Here is a 15,622-nt window from a genome sequence, read left to right on the forward strand (position 1 = left end):
CCATGCCCAGCTATATGCTACCCTTCTTTTAAAGAGCCACAGTTCTGTTGTGCTCTCTAAAGACACTTGTAAACCTTAACCTCTGTTCAGTGCCTGTGACTGGCCCCTCTCTGTGGTCTTTACCAGTCCTGTGGGAGGCTGGGCTCAGTGAGGACAAACCCAGGCTCATAGGAAGCGGCAGGCAGGCTGCTTCCAGGAAATCCCTCTCAGCAGAATTCAATGACTCAATCACGAGTCCCTGCACACTAATAACTTGTGGGCGTGAGGCGGTCTTCCGTAGCAGAATCTAAAAATTCTTACTCTTTCGAACAGCTGCAGAGTGCTTCGTGGTTCAGAGTACTACAATCTCTTCAACCTTCTGATGGCTTGCTCTGAATTTTTCTGTATTGTAAATCATACTACAGCTACATGCAGTGACAGGAGCCTATACTTCTACCTACTGGGGAGGCTGAAGCAGGAGGATTACTTGAAACTAGGAATCTGAGACCAGCCCGGGCAATGTAACAATACCCTATCTCAAGACAAAACCTTATGCTACCTTAAACACTATGGTACCTGTGTCTGTGTTCATTTCATGAGTTTATCTGTAAGATGCAATCTTAGGAGGGGGTCTATGCATTTCAGTGTTGCTAAATGTTGGCAAATTACCCCCCCCCAGAGCATGATGATAATTCCACTTCTGGGGCTGGTGGTGATGCTCAGAGGTGCTTGCTTAGCATATATGCAATGTTCTGGGTTCAATCCTCACCATGGGAAAAAAGATTATGCTTCTGAGCCAGGTATAGTGGTGCGCACCTGCATCCCAACACTTGAGAGACAGAGTTAGGAGGATTGCCATGAGTTCAAGGCCAGCCTGGAATATTTAGGGAGACCTCAATCTCAAAAAACAAGCAAGGATTATACCCTTCCAAGGGCATACGAGACAGTCCATCTCCCTGTATTCACGTCTACACTGATCATTACCAATGCTGATCGTTGTTAGGTAGGTTTAAAAGGATCTCATTGTTTCAGCTTCCATCTCTTTATTAGTGAGAAGGAGCAGTTTTGCCAGATCTTTATTGTTTACATGGGTTTCTTCCCTGGGTCCCCCATTCCATGTTCTTCAGCTGTTTTGCCTCATGTTCCTTCTGTCTTTCACTGATCGGTGTCACAGTCGCTATTTGTTTATTAAGGACCCTAACCTTCCGTATGTGCCCCAAGGTTTTTCTCCCGGCTGCCCATGCATTTTTAAACTCTGTGGTGTCTTTTCCACTTGCACGCTGCCCTGGGCGCCCCCAAAGGTCATGCTTCTCATCGATATCGAGCTGGCTTACATGAACACCAACCATGAAGACTTCATAGGCTTTGCCAAGTGAGTGCTTTGCGGGCAGGGCAGGGCACTGTCAGGTGCGTGTGGGTCAGTGTGTGTATAGACCAGGGCCACCAGGTTAACTCTGAGCAGCGGCCGAGGCAGCCTGACCTCTTGAGATGTTGAGACTCCTCCCCTCCATCCCATTAGTGCTCAGCAGAGGAGCAACCAGATGAGCAAGAAGAAGGCTTCCGGGAACCAGGTGAGTGCGCCCCCACACCCCAGCCCGAGGGATGGAGGGTGCCCGACAAAGGACACGGAGCTCTGAGAACTCCCCTCCCCAAGGGCAAGGGTTCCACGGGGCCAGGGAGCCTGTCATCTGCCAGCCACAAGCCTCCCATTCTGCCTCAGTAACCCTCTCTCCTCTCTCCCGATGCTTCTCGTGGTTGCTATGGTTACCTCTTTGCAGGATGAGATTCTGGTGAGTACCAGGACTGGGGCTCTGGGCTCATGCAGTGAAGGGGAGGAGGGGGTCCACCAGTAGCTGGGTCCCACAGAGGGTAAGAGGGTGCCTTCTGGCTTGAGCCGCCTGCACACGCCAGCACATGAGCCTCACATAACTGCTTCTGGGCAGATGCAAGGCCCAGCCACGCACAGTCCCATCTGCCCATCCATCCCTGTGCAGGAACCAGGCTCCGCTCCACGCAGAGCTGGACCTTGCGGGCGTGGCCTGGTGCTAGGTAGGTGCTCCTTAACAACCTATCAGTGCATGGCCGGGTGAATGGACGGGCAGATGGCTATGCCACAGACATACTTAGGAAGCTGACGGCATCTCCACCAGAAGGTTGAACGAAGAGACGAATTCGAAATCAAGACAACTCCCTCTGCAGCTGGCCCCCTGCTCTTTCTGTCCCTCAGATGTCGGTAGAAACCTTCTCGCATCAGAAGCCCCCACTCCACCCCAGTTGCACACAGGCGCCTAAGGCCTCAGCATTAGCCCATGAGCTCCAGAGACTGCTGTGGCCTTGCAGGAAGCTATGTGTTTGTGTGGTGTCCAGCTCCCTCCTGGACTCCACAGGCAAGGCTGGGTCTGTCTGGTTCACCACAGAATGAAGCATGAATGTGTGTAACGTCACAGGGCACCTGCGCTGAGACCGAGACCTAGGCAGGGCCCCAGTGAGGCCCCAGAGTCCCAGGCAGGGTGGAGGTCTCCGTGCTGAGGTAGGGACTAGGAAAAAGGGAGCCTGGACAGTCTGCATGCTGAGCCTCTTCTCTCTGTCTTCCTGAGCCTGACTCAAAGATTCAGGAACGTTACACTCACCCATTCATGTCATCACTTACTGCCTGCAGGGAAATGCTCATGAACAGGACAGTCCATGACTTAAACGAGATGTGGCACACACCTGTAATCCCAACATTCAGGAGGCTGAGGCAGGAGGATTGTTTTGAGTTCAAGGCCAGCCTGGGCTACACAGTGAGCTCAAGAGCAGCCTGAACTGCACAGAGAGAACCTGTATTTAAAAAAAAAAATACACACACACAGAGATATATCAAAATTATAGTCACCGTTATATAGAAGAAGACTTAAGAGAGTGATCAAAGATTATTACTACAAGGATCAAGATTTACACAGGACTATTCCTGGGAATACAAACTCTGAGCTGATACCCACAGGCTGATTTAGGTATTTGCCAGGCAAAATTACTTTTTTTTTTTTTTTTTTTTGTCTTTTTCATTTTTATCGGTACCGGGGATCGAACTCACGACCGCCTGCTTGCAAGGCAGGTGCTTATGCCGCTGAGCTAAACCCCCAGCCGCAAAATTACTTTCTAGGCAAAGGCAACAGCAATGTGTGCAAAGTCCCTAAGGTCAGAATCAAGTTTTAGACTAGATTAGACTCTTTTTATTTATTTATTTATTTATTTATTTATTTACTGCCTTTATGAGACAAGGTTTCACCATGCAGTTCATGCTGGCTTTGATTAAGGCTCACTTTGTAGCCCAGGTTTTGAACTCATGACAATCCTCCTGCCTCTGCCTCCTGAGTACTGGGATTAAAGACGTGAACTACCACACCCAGTTTAGATTTTAAATTTGAAACACACTTGGAGTCATCTCGCCCAATCAGCTACAAAATTCTGCTTGCACACTTTTAGCAATGGGGAGCTCACCCCCTACCAGAGTTGCCAGTCCCTCATTGAGGCAGAAGGCTCTGTACCCTGAGCTGTGCTCTGCCTCTTCTGTCTTTCTCTGATTCTTTGGGAGTCAAGCAGGCTGGCCCCCACTCACCCTGACCAGCTGGGAATCTGAGCACTGAAGCAGGGGGCTTTCCATGCCTCTACTTGCCCACCCCTCCTCTGTGGGGAAGCCCCACACTGACCTCCTGCACCCTCCCTGCCTCTCTGCCCAGGTCATCCGGAAGGGCTGGCTGACCATCAACAACATTGGCATCATGAAGGGGGGCTCCAAGGAGTACTGGTTTGTGCTCACTGCCGAGAACCTGTCCTGGTATAAGGATGACGAGGTGAGTAGAGGGGCCAGTGCCCATCACAGGCTTGGGCTGGTGGCAAGGGGTGGATCGGCGCAGGACAAAAGGAGACTCATGGGTGGAGGCGGGGTGTGGGGACCAGCAGTGAGCAGTACTGGGGGCTCAAGAGGGAGGTGCCCTTCCCCCCTTCCCATGTCGGCAGGAGAAGGTGGCCTGGCAGAACCAGAGACGTGGGGCCCAAGCGTCCTGGAGAGGGTGGGCAGGGGCGCTGGGTGCCCCTCCCTGCCCAAGCCCAGGGGCCTTCCTGTTTTCTCGCTGCAGGGCGAGCCGCCTCCACCATGGCCCCCACAGGCCATGACACATACAAGTCCGGCTGCCAGACACCCAGTTAACCCCTGCACCCCAGCCCCCTAGGACGCTGCTGTCCAGAGGAGCCATACAGGGTGCCCCTAGGCCAAGGGGCAAAGGGTGATGGTGCCCTGCAAGGCCACCCCCTTAAACACCTCCCCACCCGCCCGCTAGGCCAGGAAGCCCCTAACACTCCCTCCCTACTGCTGGTCTCCTTTAAGAGTGAGTCTGTTTGGCTTCCACATCTGGATTCCAGAGGTGACCAGAGAAAGCAAGGAGGGTTGGGGGGGGGGTGCTAATGAACTCCAGCTGGCCAAGGAGTGGGGGAAGGGACCCTCTTCTTCCTGAGGGGGCTAATGGAGATGGGGTGCTCGCAGTGAGGTAACAGGGCTGGGGTACAGTGATTTTGCTCTCTGGGCCCCTTCTGGGTCCTTGTCTCTGCTAAGTCTGTCCTGGGCAGGGTTCCCACCTCCCTGCCTTGGGTGGGACCTCTGTTGTCACCAGCAGGGGCGCCAAGGCATCTGGACCTCATTACCCCAACCCTGGCCTCTCCCCCAGCCTGGGGGCCCCTGAAAGAGATAGAGGTTGAGGTGGTGAGGGACATGGGCTGGGGGTTGGCTTCCTGCTGTCACCCTGGCAGGCTCCCTAGACATCCCCGTGAGTCTGGGGTTCCCATATCAGGGCTGTTTACATGGGGTCAGGGGCATGGTGTGAGCTGGGACCTTGGGCCACGCCTGACCACCCTGGGGAGGGATCAGCATCAGCGAAGGGTCCTCTGTCCTCATGCCCTGGATCTGTTCTGAACCCCATGTGTGCCTCTGGGGTTAGCTGTATGTGGGGCCACTCGTGGGCGTGTGTCTTACGGATGCTATGAGGTGTTTTGTAGGTGAATGTATTGGGGTAGAAGCTCCAGGTGTGAGTGTGTGCTTGCAGTGTGACCCCAGTGTGTGTGTGATGTCTGGGTGAAAGAGTGGGGCTGGGGAGTGGGCTTGGGAGGGAGGCTCTGACTCTGGGATTTTTGAAAATTCGGGTTTATGTTTGGGAATAGGAGGGTGGGGGAGGGGCCAGTTCCATTGTAAGGCTGTGTGTGTGTCTGGGTGTGTATGTGTGCGTTCGTGTGTGTGCCCTTGTGATGTGCATGTGTTCCTGAGGTAGGGATGTGACTTTTAAAATCTAGGTACGCAGAAAAATGTGCCCCAGCTGTCATGGAGTGAGTGTCAGGGTGCACAGGCAGGGTGTCCGTGGATTTTTTTCGCTAAGACCACGGGGTCCCAGAGGTAGTCTGGGCTTAGAATTGGGGGGGCGGTCTGGCCTCCCCCTCCACTCAGCCACCTGCCCTCTGGTCTTGGGGTGAGGCAGGCCCTTAGGCAGACAGGCAGTTGCCCACACCCGCCACCTCCCCGTGAGCCCTGTCTTCTCTGTCGTCCTCCCCTGCCCGCCCAGCATCACCACCAACCCAGCAGGGTGGTACCCCCATCCCTCTGCACCTCCTTCCCAGCCACCCTGTGCCCCCCAAAATCCCTGGCCCTGGCTCCAGGTTCCGGATCTGGGATGGCAGGTGGGGGTCTGTCCAGCTCTCCAACGGCGGCACCGAGGGTCTAACCCAGCCCAGCCTAACCAATGTGCAGACTACTGTACAATTTGGGAGTCCTGAACAGATAGTCTAAACACTGGGTAGACGGAGTGGAGGTGTCCTCTGGTTCATCCGGCAGCAGTGTCTGTCCGTCCATCTGGTGGGAGCTTCGACCCCATCCCCTGGATATCCAAGGCCCCCCAGCCCCAGCCTGTGTCCTCCCAGCCGGTCAGCCGCGGTCCCTCTCTCTGCGACTCCCCTTCTGCCTCCTTTGACGTGGCAGGGGTGAGCGGGAGCTGGGCGGGGAGGAGGGGCCTGGGGAGGGGGCCGGCGGCAGGAAGGGAGGCCTGGGGGCGGAGGCCGCTCCCACCTAGTGTCCAACCCGAAGCGCAGGCGGTGGTGGTGGTGGTGGTGGTGGCGGCAGCGGCGGCGGGGCCTCCCTCAAACGGTTCCAGATGTTCTCTGGCCGCGTGTGCAACTTCCTCCTCTCCTCCCCCAGCCGTCCTCTGGGGCTCCCGGCCACCCGCCTGGCATAAAGAGGGCTTTATGTGGCTGCAAGGGCCAGGCGGGTATGAGGGGCCGAGGGGGTGGGCAGGATGACACCAGGGTGGAGGAGCAGGGTCCCCCTAACCCAGCCCCCAATCCGAGATCCTGGAGGAGTCTTGTGCCTGAGCCCTTGGAGCCCACAGACTTTATCCCTCCACCAAAGCTCCCGGCAAGCAGCAGGGTACAAGCAGCAGGAACCCCTCCCTACTCCAGAACCCCATCATGGGGTACCTACAACTTCCCAGGACCCCTGAACCCCTCCCAAGGAACACAGCAGCCTGCAGCCACATGTCCGTTCCCAGATGCACATAGTCCCTTCCACACAACTCTAGATAAACCAAACACGTCTAGCCTCTTGTGCAAGCTGTACGCAGGTGTCCCCACGGTATGGGTTCCCTGAGACACCCATGCGACACAAGGCATGCACAGTTGCCATATGTAACCACAGAGTACGCAGACCTCCACAGGATACACAAACGTAGCTACACGGACTCCTGAGCACGTTGGACACCTCCCTGAACCCACGTTTGCGCACACACTCATGGTAATACTTGGGACACTCATACAACTAAATGTGTACACATACAACCACACACGTGCACATGCAGACACACACATGCATGCACACGCACACACACACACACCAACTCCAGGCCTGTGCTGTGTGTCTGGTCACTACCAGCTGGGTGGCCAGGAGGAGTGGGCTGGCAGCCTCCCTTCCCTGGATTTGCAGTCTGAAAATGAAATCAGGAGCCAGGCTGAGAGAAGTTCCAGGGGTGCTTGGTCCCTCTGGGGGCCACCTGACCCACCTCCAGCACTTCTCAGGTGGGATGTGGGACACGTCTAACCCCACGCCAGCCCGTTGGGCACTATCATCTCTGTGCAGGGTGGGTGGGACTGGCTTGAAGACCTCAGGGCCATCAGTGTCCAACCCAGCCAGGGCCCCGAAGCCAGGCTTAATCAGGCTGGTGACCAGGCACCCTCCAGTGAAAAGCACACTTAGACATTGAGGCATGGCAGTGCCAGCCTCCCCCATGGCTCCCATCTCTGCTACAGGAGAAAGAGAAGAAATACATGCTGTCCGTGGACAACCTAAAGCTGCGAGACGTGGAGAAGGGCTTCATGTCAAGCAAGCACATCTTCGCCCTCTTCAACACGGAGCAGAGGTGCCTGCCCCTGCCACCCTATGGGAGAAGTGGGGTACACATTCCTTAGATCAGAAGAGGCACTGGGCCGGGGCTCACAAGGAGCCATTTATTTACTCGATATTTACTAAGCTTCTACTCCACACCGGTGTCTCTGCCTTCCTTCCTCCTTCCTTTCTTCCCTTTCTTATTTCCTTCTTTCCTTGCTCCCTCCCTTTTGCCTTCCCCCTCTCTTTCACAGTCCCTTGTTATTGTCTGATCTGCATGAGACCCTCCACCAGGCACTGGGGACAGATAAGAGACCTGGGCAACCTCATGCTCTTCTGGTGTTGCCCAGGTCCCCAGCGGACCCAGCCTTTCACCTTCCTATCCCAGCCCCTTCTCTCTCCTATTTGGTGGAGGAGGAGGGTCTTTAGTCAGAGATAGGACTAGTGGGGGATCTTCACCGTCTTACAGGTGCCCCATTGTGGGAGCTCAGTCTCGTTCTAAGCCTTTTGCTGCTCATTTCATTGAAGCCTCCCAATGACCACAGGAGACAGGAACTATTATTTTTTGTTTTTGTTGTTTTGGTTTTTGGAGACAGGGTCTCACTATATAGTCCAGGCTAGCCTTGAACTAACTGTGTAACCCAGGCTGAGCTCAAACTCTCAGCAGTCCTCCTGCCTCAGCCTTCTGAGTGTTGGGGTTGCATGGATGCATCCCAGATGAGGAACTGAGACCTGGAGAAATGACTTTCCTGGGGTTTTGTGATTAGGGAACCAGTCAGGGCTGGACCTCAAGCATGATGACACCAAAGTCCAGGCTTTGCCTCAACCCCTGGAGGAGACCAGGACTCCACCCATCTTCCCTCCCCACCCGGCCTGTCTTGCAGGAATGTCTACAAGGATTATCGGCAGCTGGAACTGGCCTGCGAGACACAGGAGGAGGTGGACAGCTGGAAGGCCTCCTTCCTGCGGGCTGGCGTGTACCCTGAGCGTGTTGGGGTGAGCAGCAGGCCAGGGAGGGGAAAGCACCACCCTCAGAAATGCTAAATTATGCCACATTTCTGGGCTCTTCCATGGCTGGAAGAGAGCTGGGACCCTCCCACGCCCTGCCTGCCCTGGAGCAGGAGCCAGCGTCCCCCCTCCCACCCTGTGCAGCAAGTTTCACGTGCTCCCTGACCTGCCGTGGCAGCCGCACTCCCGTCAGATGATGGAGGTTTTCAGCGGCTGCCTGCTCTTTCTCCCTTTTCCCTGAGCAGTGTCTAGAGTGGCCTCAGCACTCAATGCCTCCCTCTTTGCTCTCTGTGTCTTTCTGTTTCTGCACCCCTGGTGGCGGTGGCACTCATGGTGGCGGCAATGCTGGTGTGCTGGCCTCTCTGGCTCCCTGTATGGCTCCCAGGACAAGGAGAAAGTGAGTGTGCCCCTCCTTTGCCTGCTGCCAGCTGCCTGCAGCCTGGCAACAGCTCTGTATAGCTTGGAGATGTGCCCTTCTAATGTTTGTATTGGGAATCGGAGGCAGTTCCTAGACACTGGAGTTAGAGCTGAGACAAGGGCTCCTAAGGGAGCCTAGGGGTCCTGAGACATGCAAGGTGGCCAGGCTGAGGTCCTGGGGACACCTGGAGCCTGGCCTGGGCCTGCCCACACTGATGCCCTTCTGTCTCCAATGGTAGGCCAGTGAGACCGAGGAGAATGGCTCAGACAGCTTCATGCACTCCATGGACCCCCAGCTGGAGCGGCAGGTGGAGACCATCCGGAACCTGGTGGACTCCTACATGGCCATTGTCAACAAGACTGTTCGGGACCTCATGCCGAAGACCATCATGCACCTCATGATCAACAACGTATGTGTATCACTGGGGGCCAGGGACAGGGCTGTGGAACCAGGCATAGGAAATGCTGGCCGTCCCACAGCAGCCACGCCTAGGATGGAGGCCACGCCCAGACGGGAGCTGCCTCAGAGAAAGACAATGTGGCCTCAGTCTGTAACTTTACATTTTATAGTAATGAGATCCTTGGCTCAAAAAAAAAAAAAAGGGGGCACAAATGATGGAATTTGTGTTTTCAGAACAAGGAGGAGTATTTTGAGGATAGTTAATGGCAACGTATCATTTACTGTAATTTTTTAAAATTTAAACATTCACCTTATTTTTTGATCACTCCTTGTAAAAAGATGGCCTGGTTGTGAAGTTCAGTGGTGAAGTTTGCAGTTATCAAGCCCAAAGCCCAGGGTTCTAGGTGTGATCTCCAGCACCACGATTTTTTTTTTTTAAGGCTTAATTTTGTTTTTATTTTTTGGCATTGGGAATCAAACTTACAACCTCGTGCTTTGCCAGGCAGATGTTGTACCACTGAGCTACATCCCCGGTCCAAGGCTTAATTTTAACAATATATATATTTTAAAAGAATAATAATAATAGTATATATTTAAACCCAGAATACCCAAAATATTATTTTTCAACATGCAACTAACCCAGATAATATTAAAGTGATATTTTATATGCCTTGTTTCATACTAAGTTTTCCAAGTCCAATTCAGACATTGTTTCCACTGGAAATATAAATTTAAATTTCATAACATCTACAGTTGAAACCAGAGGAGGTGGTACAAGCCTGTAATTCCAGTGCTCAGAAGGCTGAGGCAGGAGGATCATAGTGAGTCAGAGGCCAACCTGAGCTATGTAGCAAGACCCGTCTCGGGGGAAAAAAAATTTTTTTTTCACATAAGGGTGCACATTTTACCCAATCCAGGCACACATTTAGAGCTGTTACTCTTTTTCAAGGGCTCAGAACATTTTAAACTATCAGCTTCCTTCCAAAACTGAGTAGGGCTAGGTGTGGTGGCACATACCTGTAATCCCAGCACTCGGGAGACTGAGACAGAAGGATCTTTGCAAGTTCCAGACCAGCCTGGGCTACAAAGTGAGCTCAAGACCAGCCTGAACTGTATAGCAAGACCCTGTCTCAAAAAGACATAAATAAATAACAAAACTGAGTAAGGAGGTGACCTAGTGGCATACTAGGTTCTGAGCTACTTCGTAACAGTGGCCTGGATCGGGTGACTTTTCCTCTCTGGACGCCAGCGTTGCCCAGAGGAGAAAGGGGTGGGGAGCCTCCGAGGTCAGGCACGAAAGCCATCTAAACCCAGGCCAGTGACTGGTCCAGCAGGGCCTGGTGGGATGGGAAGGGAGCCCAGGAGCCAGGTCCCAGCCCGGCCCCTCTTTGCTCGCCATCCTCAGACCAAGGAGTTCATCTTCTCGGAACTGCTGGCCAACCTGTACTCCTGCGGGGACCAGAACACTCTGATGGAGGAGTCCGCGGAGCAGGCGCAGCGGCGCGACGAGATGCTGCGCATGTACCACGCACTGAAGGAGGCTCTCAGCATCATCGGCGACATCAACACGACCACCGTCAGCACGCCCATGCCCCCGCCCGTGGACGACTCCTGGCTGCAGGTGCAGAGCGTACCGGCCGGACGCAGGTACCAGGGCCGGTCCCCACGGCCCCAAAGCCCCCCAGCCCGGGGCCCGCGGGAGGAGGGCCGGGACCGGGCAGTGGCGCGCCCGCGTCACCGGGGTGGCTCCCACCTGGAGCGAGGGGCGGAGCTTAGAGAGGGCGGGGCTTTCCGCGGGGCGGGGCTTGCCGTGGAGCGCTGGCTGCGGGGTGCGAGCTGGAACGTTGGGGGCGGGCCTTGGGCTCCGGCGTTCACCTATTGGCGAGTGGGGCGGGGCTTGCGTGCATGGGCGGGGCTGGCACTGGGCTGGGAGCGGGGCTCGCGCCGGGGCGGAGCCGCTCATCTCCTTGTTCCTGGCTTTCTGTCATCCGCAGATCGCCCACGTCCAGCCCCACGCCGCAGCGCCGAGCCCCCGCGGTCCCCCCAGCCCGGCCCGGATCGCGGGGCCCTGCTCCTGGGCCTCCGCCTGCTGGATCCGCCCTGGGGGGGGCACCCCCCGTGCCCTCCAGGCCGGGGGCTTCCCCTGATCCTTTCGGTCCCCCTCCCCAGGTGCCCTCGCGCCCTAACCGCGCCCCGCCTGGGGTCCCCAGGTGAGTAGGGGCTGGAGAGGCCTCCTGGTGGGTGTGGCAGTGAGGGAGGTGGAGTCAGATCTAGGACTGGGCGAGAGCTCGGGAGCCTGCCCTGAGGGAGCGCTGAGTCCGGGAGGCAGACGTCTCTGGGCTGGAGACTATGGGATTGTCCCACCTGCCCCTTTCTCTAGAGCACTTGCATGGCGTTTCCCTCTTTTTTCACACCTGGCCTCCCACACGTTGCGTTTCTCCTTTCCCCTTTTCTCTCTTCTCCCATTCCGACCTCAACTCCTTTCCTAGCCCTTGGAACCTCCTTCAGATCTAGGGGTCTGAGCCCCGATCTTCTCTGGACATGTGGATTTCACTCAGTTACATCTAGGGCCGCCTAATGCCCACTCCCTGGCCCGAACTTTTGAGCTGTCCTCGTGGTGTCCCGCCTCTGGCCCATAGGAACAGAGGCCAGGCTGGCTGTGACTGTGTGACCACTGTGAGGTGCGTGTGCATTGTGTGAGGTGTGTGTGGGCGTGCACACAGATGTGAGTGTGAATGTGGCACCCAGTCATGGGATAGGACAGGGAGCTGCTGGAGAAGGGCATGGGTATCCTGGTGGCTTTTCTTTCTCTTTGCCTCTGGACCATCCTAGCCTGGACCAACTTGGTGGGGTGAGGCTGGGCAGGAGTGAGTGAAGACTGTCTTATTCCTGGAGATTTCCAGGGAGAAGGGATACTGTTTCCTCTCCAGGTAACAACCCGCCCCACCCCCACACACACACACACACATGCACTGCTGAAAATCTAACCATGGCCTCCACCAGGCAGGGCAAACACCTTATTAGTGAGCTGTCTCCCAGCCCTGGCCTTGTCCTCCTGAGACATGGCCTTTGCAGGAAATTCACTGCCATGTCTGACTCAATTCTCCCTGATTTGCACAGCCCCCTTTCTCTGAGGAAGAACACATTAGCCCAAGAGCATCACTTATGTTTCCATGTGGCTGGAGGGTAGGGTTGTGTCACTGGGACTTGCCCTGTGAGGACCTGATAGGCAGCATGGTAGTGGTCAGGGACACTAGACTGGACTGGGATCCAGATATGCTGGTTCATTCTGGCCCTTTAAAATACACATTTTCCCTCTGAGAGCCTCAGTTTTCCCTTCTACCTGCCAAATAACAATCTTTTGCTTTTCTCCCACTGTTGGTGTGGGGACCAAGGGTTGGTGTGATTATATGGCCATGTGAACATTTTGCTAACTGCCAGTGTAAGTTCAGATGCTTCCAGGTGTGTGCTGAGTTGTGACACTTGGGAACTACAGTTTGGTAACCACTTTGACTCTGATCTGGTTAACACAAGGGAAGACATCTGGCGAGTAGAATGGAAGTCCTGCCGCGGGGCAGAGAGCAGTTCTTCAAGGCAGCCTGACAGCAGTGGGATGCTGGGCATGATTGGATGGAAGGGGTTTCTGTAGGCAGCAGCAATCAGGGCAAAGGCTGGTGCCTCAGGATATCCAGGAGAGCTGCTGGCCAGGCGGAGAGTATGGATAGAATGAGGAAGATATCTGTGTTTGGGCGGTGGGCAGGGTGGAGAGCCTTCAAAATCCTCATAAGAGGTTGACTTGTTAGGGACTCAAGGGTATTTGGCAGCAGGGAGCCACGGAAAGCTCTCTGGCAGAGAAATGACAACTAAACCCTAGAAAGCAACCCCAGTCCTCTCTGGAGCAGTATGGTGGCCCTCTGAGCACACCAGGCACAAGTGTGTGCAAGGAGCTGGTGCAAATGCTTCTGTGTTGTGACAGCCCACGTGTGTGCTTCCGTGTGCCAAGTGGCTGCATGCCCCAGATCCATGCTGCACGCGCCAGCCAGTGAGGGCGCTGGGTGGGAGGTGTATGCGTGTTGTTCGTGGGCATGTGTGTTAGTGTGCATGCAGGGCCATGGGGCCTCATTGCATATGTGTGCACGCCTGGGCGTGTGTGTGTGTGTCCCCCTCCCCCAGGCCTCGTGTGCATGGGAACTGCCCTGTTGATTTCATGCTGTCTTTCAGAATCACTATCAGTGACCCCTGAGGAGTATCAGCCATGGTAGGTACATGCTCTCGGCCTGCTGCATGAACCGTGTGTCTGCCCCACTGCACCAGCTCCACCTTTGGGGCACACCTGCAGCTCCATGCTCCCTCTTCCTTTCTGTCCTCTGCCAGCTGGCTCTGTCACCTCAATGAGACTCAGGACTCAGCGCCATTGCCCACAGCCTCCATGGCTGAGTCAAGGGCTCTTGGGACAGGCTCCCTGCCTGAACTGGCAGACAGGGTGCTCTCTGGAGCCACCAGAAAGGCCAGAGAGCTCATGGCTTGTAATGTAGGGGCTGGAAGTTTGGAATAGGTGTGTGTGTGGCTGGGCTATATTTTAACTAGAGGCCTGGAACCTCACCCGGAATGCCATTCCCAGTCCCGTCTGACCCCTGCTGCTGAGGCTGGACATCCTGCTCCCAGTGCCAAGCTCTGGGAACCAAGTTCTCCTCTAGACAGGGGTGACAATCAGGTAGCGATTGAGTGGAGGCTCTGGTTGTTTGACGATTTGTGAAGGCCTGAGAATCTTGTACAACTGTCAGCCCACAATATACTTCACAGTAGTCAAAGCAGGGACACATGGCCCCCGCCCTGCCAATTTTTCTTTTCTATGCAGTTCAGGCTGACATTCAGTACACTTGGTAGCCCATGCTGGCCTCAAACTCATAGCAGTCCTCCTGCCTCAGCCTCCTGCAGTGCTGGGATTATAGGCATTGTGTCACCATGCCTGGCTCTCCCCACCTCAATATTATCACACCTGTGACAAATGGCTGTGTCCTCAGCACCGTGTAAAGCACCAAGTGGGCTCCTACAGCTTGTCCTGTTGTACGTAGAGATGACTGTGCTTTTTAGCCAAGAATACGAGTGTTGCTGACCTAAGCCTGTCAGTTTCCAGAGTTCCACCCAGTCAGGCCACAAAATTTACCCAGGGACCCCATGTGACACTCCTCCCCAGCCACTGACTCTTGCTCTTCTGCTTTTCCCCAGCAGGAAGGGCCCAGCCTCACCTACGCGACCTGCAGCCCCCCGACCGGCTGAGGCTCCCCTCTTAGACTTATAAGTCTGGTCCCTGGCATCAACTGCTGCCCCTCCAGGCTCCCCAGGGTCCCCTCTGCGGACTCCTGGGCTTTCTAACCCGCTGAGGGGTTTCCAGCACTCTCCAGCCACCCCTTTTAGATGTGCCCTTCTGGCTCCATCTTCTTCCTCCAGCTTGGCAGCTATTGTGTGGGACTGCCCAAAACTAGGGGTGGTCCTGGGCCAGAGGGATGAAAGACAGGGCAACCAGAGAAGAGGGAACTGGGTCTGGAACTGGGTGCACTGCCTGGTGATGTGTGAAGCTGCGTGTGTGGCAGGAGAGGGACACCCCAGCCCTGCCCAGGTTACCCAGCAGCTCCGTCCAGCCCACTATCTTCAGCCCCCCATTCTCCCCCGCTTCCCCACCTGTCCCTCCGCCGCCTCCCTCTCTTCTCCAGAAGCTGCTGGGGCATGGCTGCTCTTGCCCTTACCAGCTGTCTCCTTTTCTCTCCAACTGCCAGCCGATCGGGTCAGGCAAGTCCGTCCCGTCCTGAGAGTCCCAGGCCCCCCTTCGACCTCTAACCAGATCCCTCCTATTCCTCGGAGACCTCCCTAAAGCCTGCCTGGACGGCTGCTCTGTGACTTGACAGTGGCTCCCCGGCCCCAAAGCGTCCCCTTCATCTGTGACTTAGTCCATTGTAGTGGTGCGCTGACACATCCAGGCGTGACGTTGGTGAACCCTCGTGCTGTGTGGTATTGCTCCCGCCCTTATGTATAAATCTCTATAAATACTCATATATATATATATATATATACATATACATATATACATATATATGGCCGACACAGCCTCGTCCGTGTCGGGAATCAATCGCCATGCTGTCCTTGTGGAGTCTTGTGGCCCAACTACAAGGGACACTATCACCGACACCCCCGCTCCACAGTGTGCCACCTGCAGTGAGCCTCCTTGTCTTGCTTGGCCTGTGGACAGCCAGCCCCTTGGTCATTCTGCCCATGTCCCCCCACCCAAAGCATGGGGGCGCTGCAGTGGCAGCCACGTGCTTCCCTGACCACCACGTCCTGCTGTCTCTACACTGAGAATAAAACCTGTGCCTGGACGATGGGGAACCTGTGTCCTCACTGGCTCTTGTTTGCTGCAGAGCACT

At 55.4% G+C, this 15,622-nt stretch overlaps 1 protein-coding gene across 8 annotated transcripts in view; it reads left to right on the forward strand.

Annotated features, from left to right (window-relative positions):
- The window catches only part of Dnm1 (dynamin 1), a 39,480-nt gene extending 23,896 nt beyond the window's left edge, over positions 1–15,584 (forward strand). For 2 of the 8 annotated variants that reach the window (XM_013153361.2, XM_013153358.3), the window contains exons 12-22: positions 1,281–1,351; positions 1,499–1,550; positions 1,758–1,769; positions 3,699–3,812; positions 7,300–7,409; positions 8,260–8,371; positions 8,769–8,780; positions 9,040–9,210; positions 10,606–10,847; positions 11,195–11,410; positions 14,433–15,584. In XM_013153361.2, coding sequence (XP_013008815.1) covers positions 1,281–1,351; positions 1,499–1,550; positions 1,758–1,769; positions 3,699–3,812; positions 7,300–7,409; positions 8,260–8,371; positions 8,769–8,780; positions 9,040–9,210; positions 10,606–10,847; positions 11,195–11,410; positions 14,433–14,502 — 1,182 coding nt within the window. In that variant the 3' untranslated portion in view covers positions 14,503–15,584. Of the gene's footprint in view, positions 1–1,280; positions 1,352–1,498; positions 1,551–1,757; positions 1,770–3,698; positions 3,813–7,299; positions 7,410–8,259; positions 8,435–8,768; positions 8,781–9,039; positions 9,211–10,605; positions 10,848–11,194; positions 11,411–12,782; positions 12,785–14,429 lie in introns of those variants that run through there. The other 6 variants (XM_003470690.5, XM_005003985.3, XM_063228376.1 and 3 more) reach the window with 5 other exon arrangements.
- Positions 15,585–15,622: the final 38 nt, after the last annotated feature.

This window comes from Cavia porcellus, unplaced genomic scaffold, assembly GCF_034190915.1.
Source record: "Cavia porcellus strain 051 isolate PalLab524CR breed Dunkin Hartley unplaced genomic scaffold, mCavPor4.1 scaffold_1, whole genome shotgun sequence".
In the NCBI taxonomy this organism is placed as follows: Eukaryota; Metazoa; Chordata; class Mammalia; order Rodentia; family Caviidae; genus Cavia; species Cavia porcellus.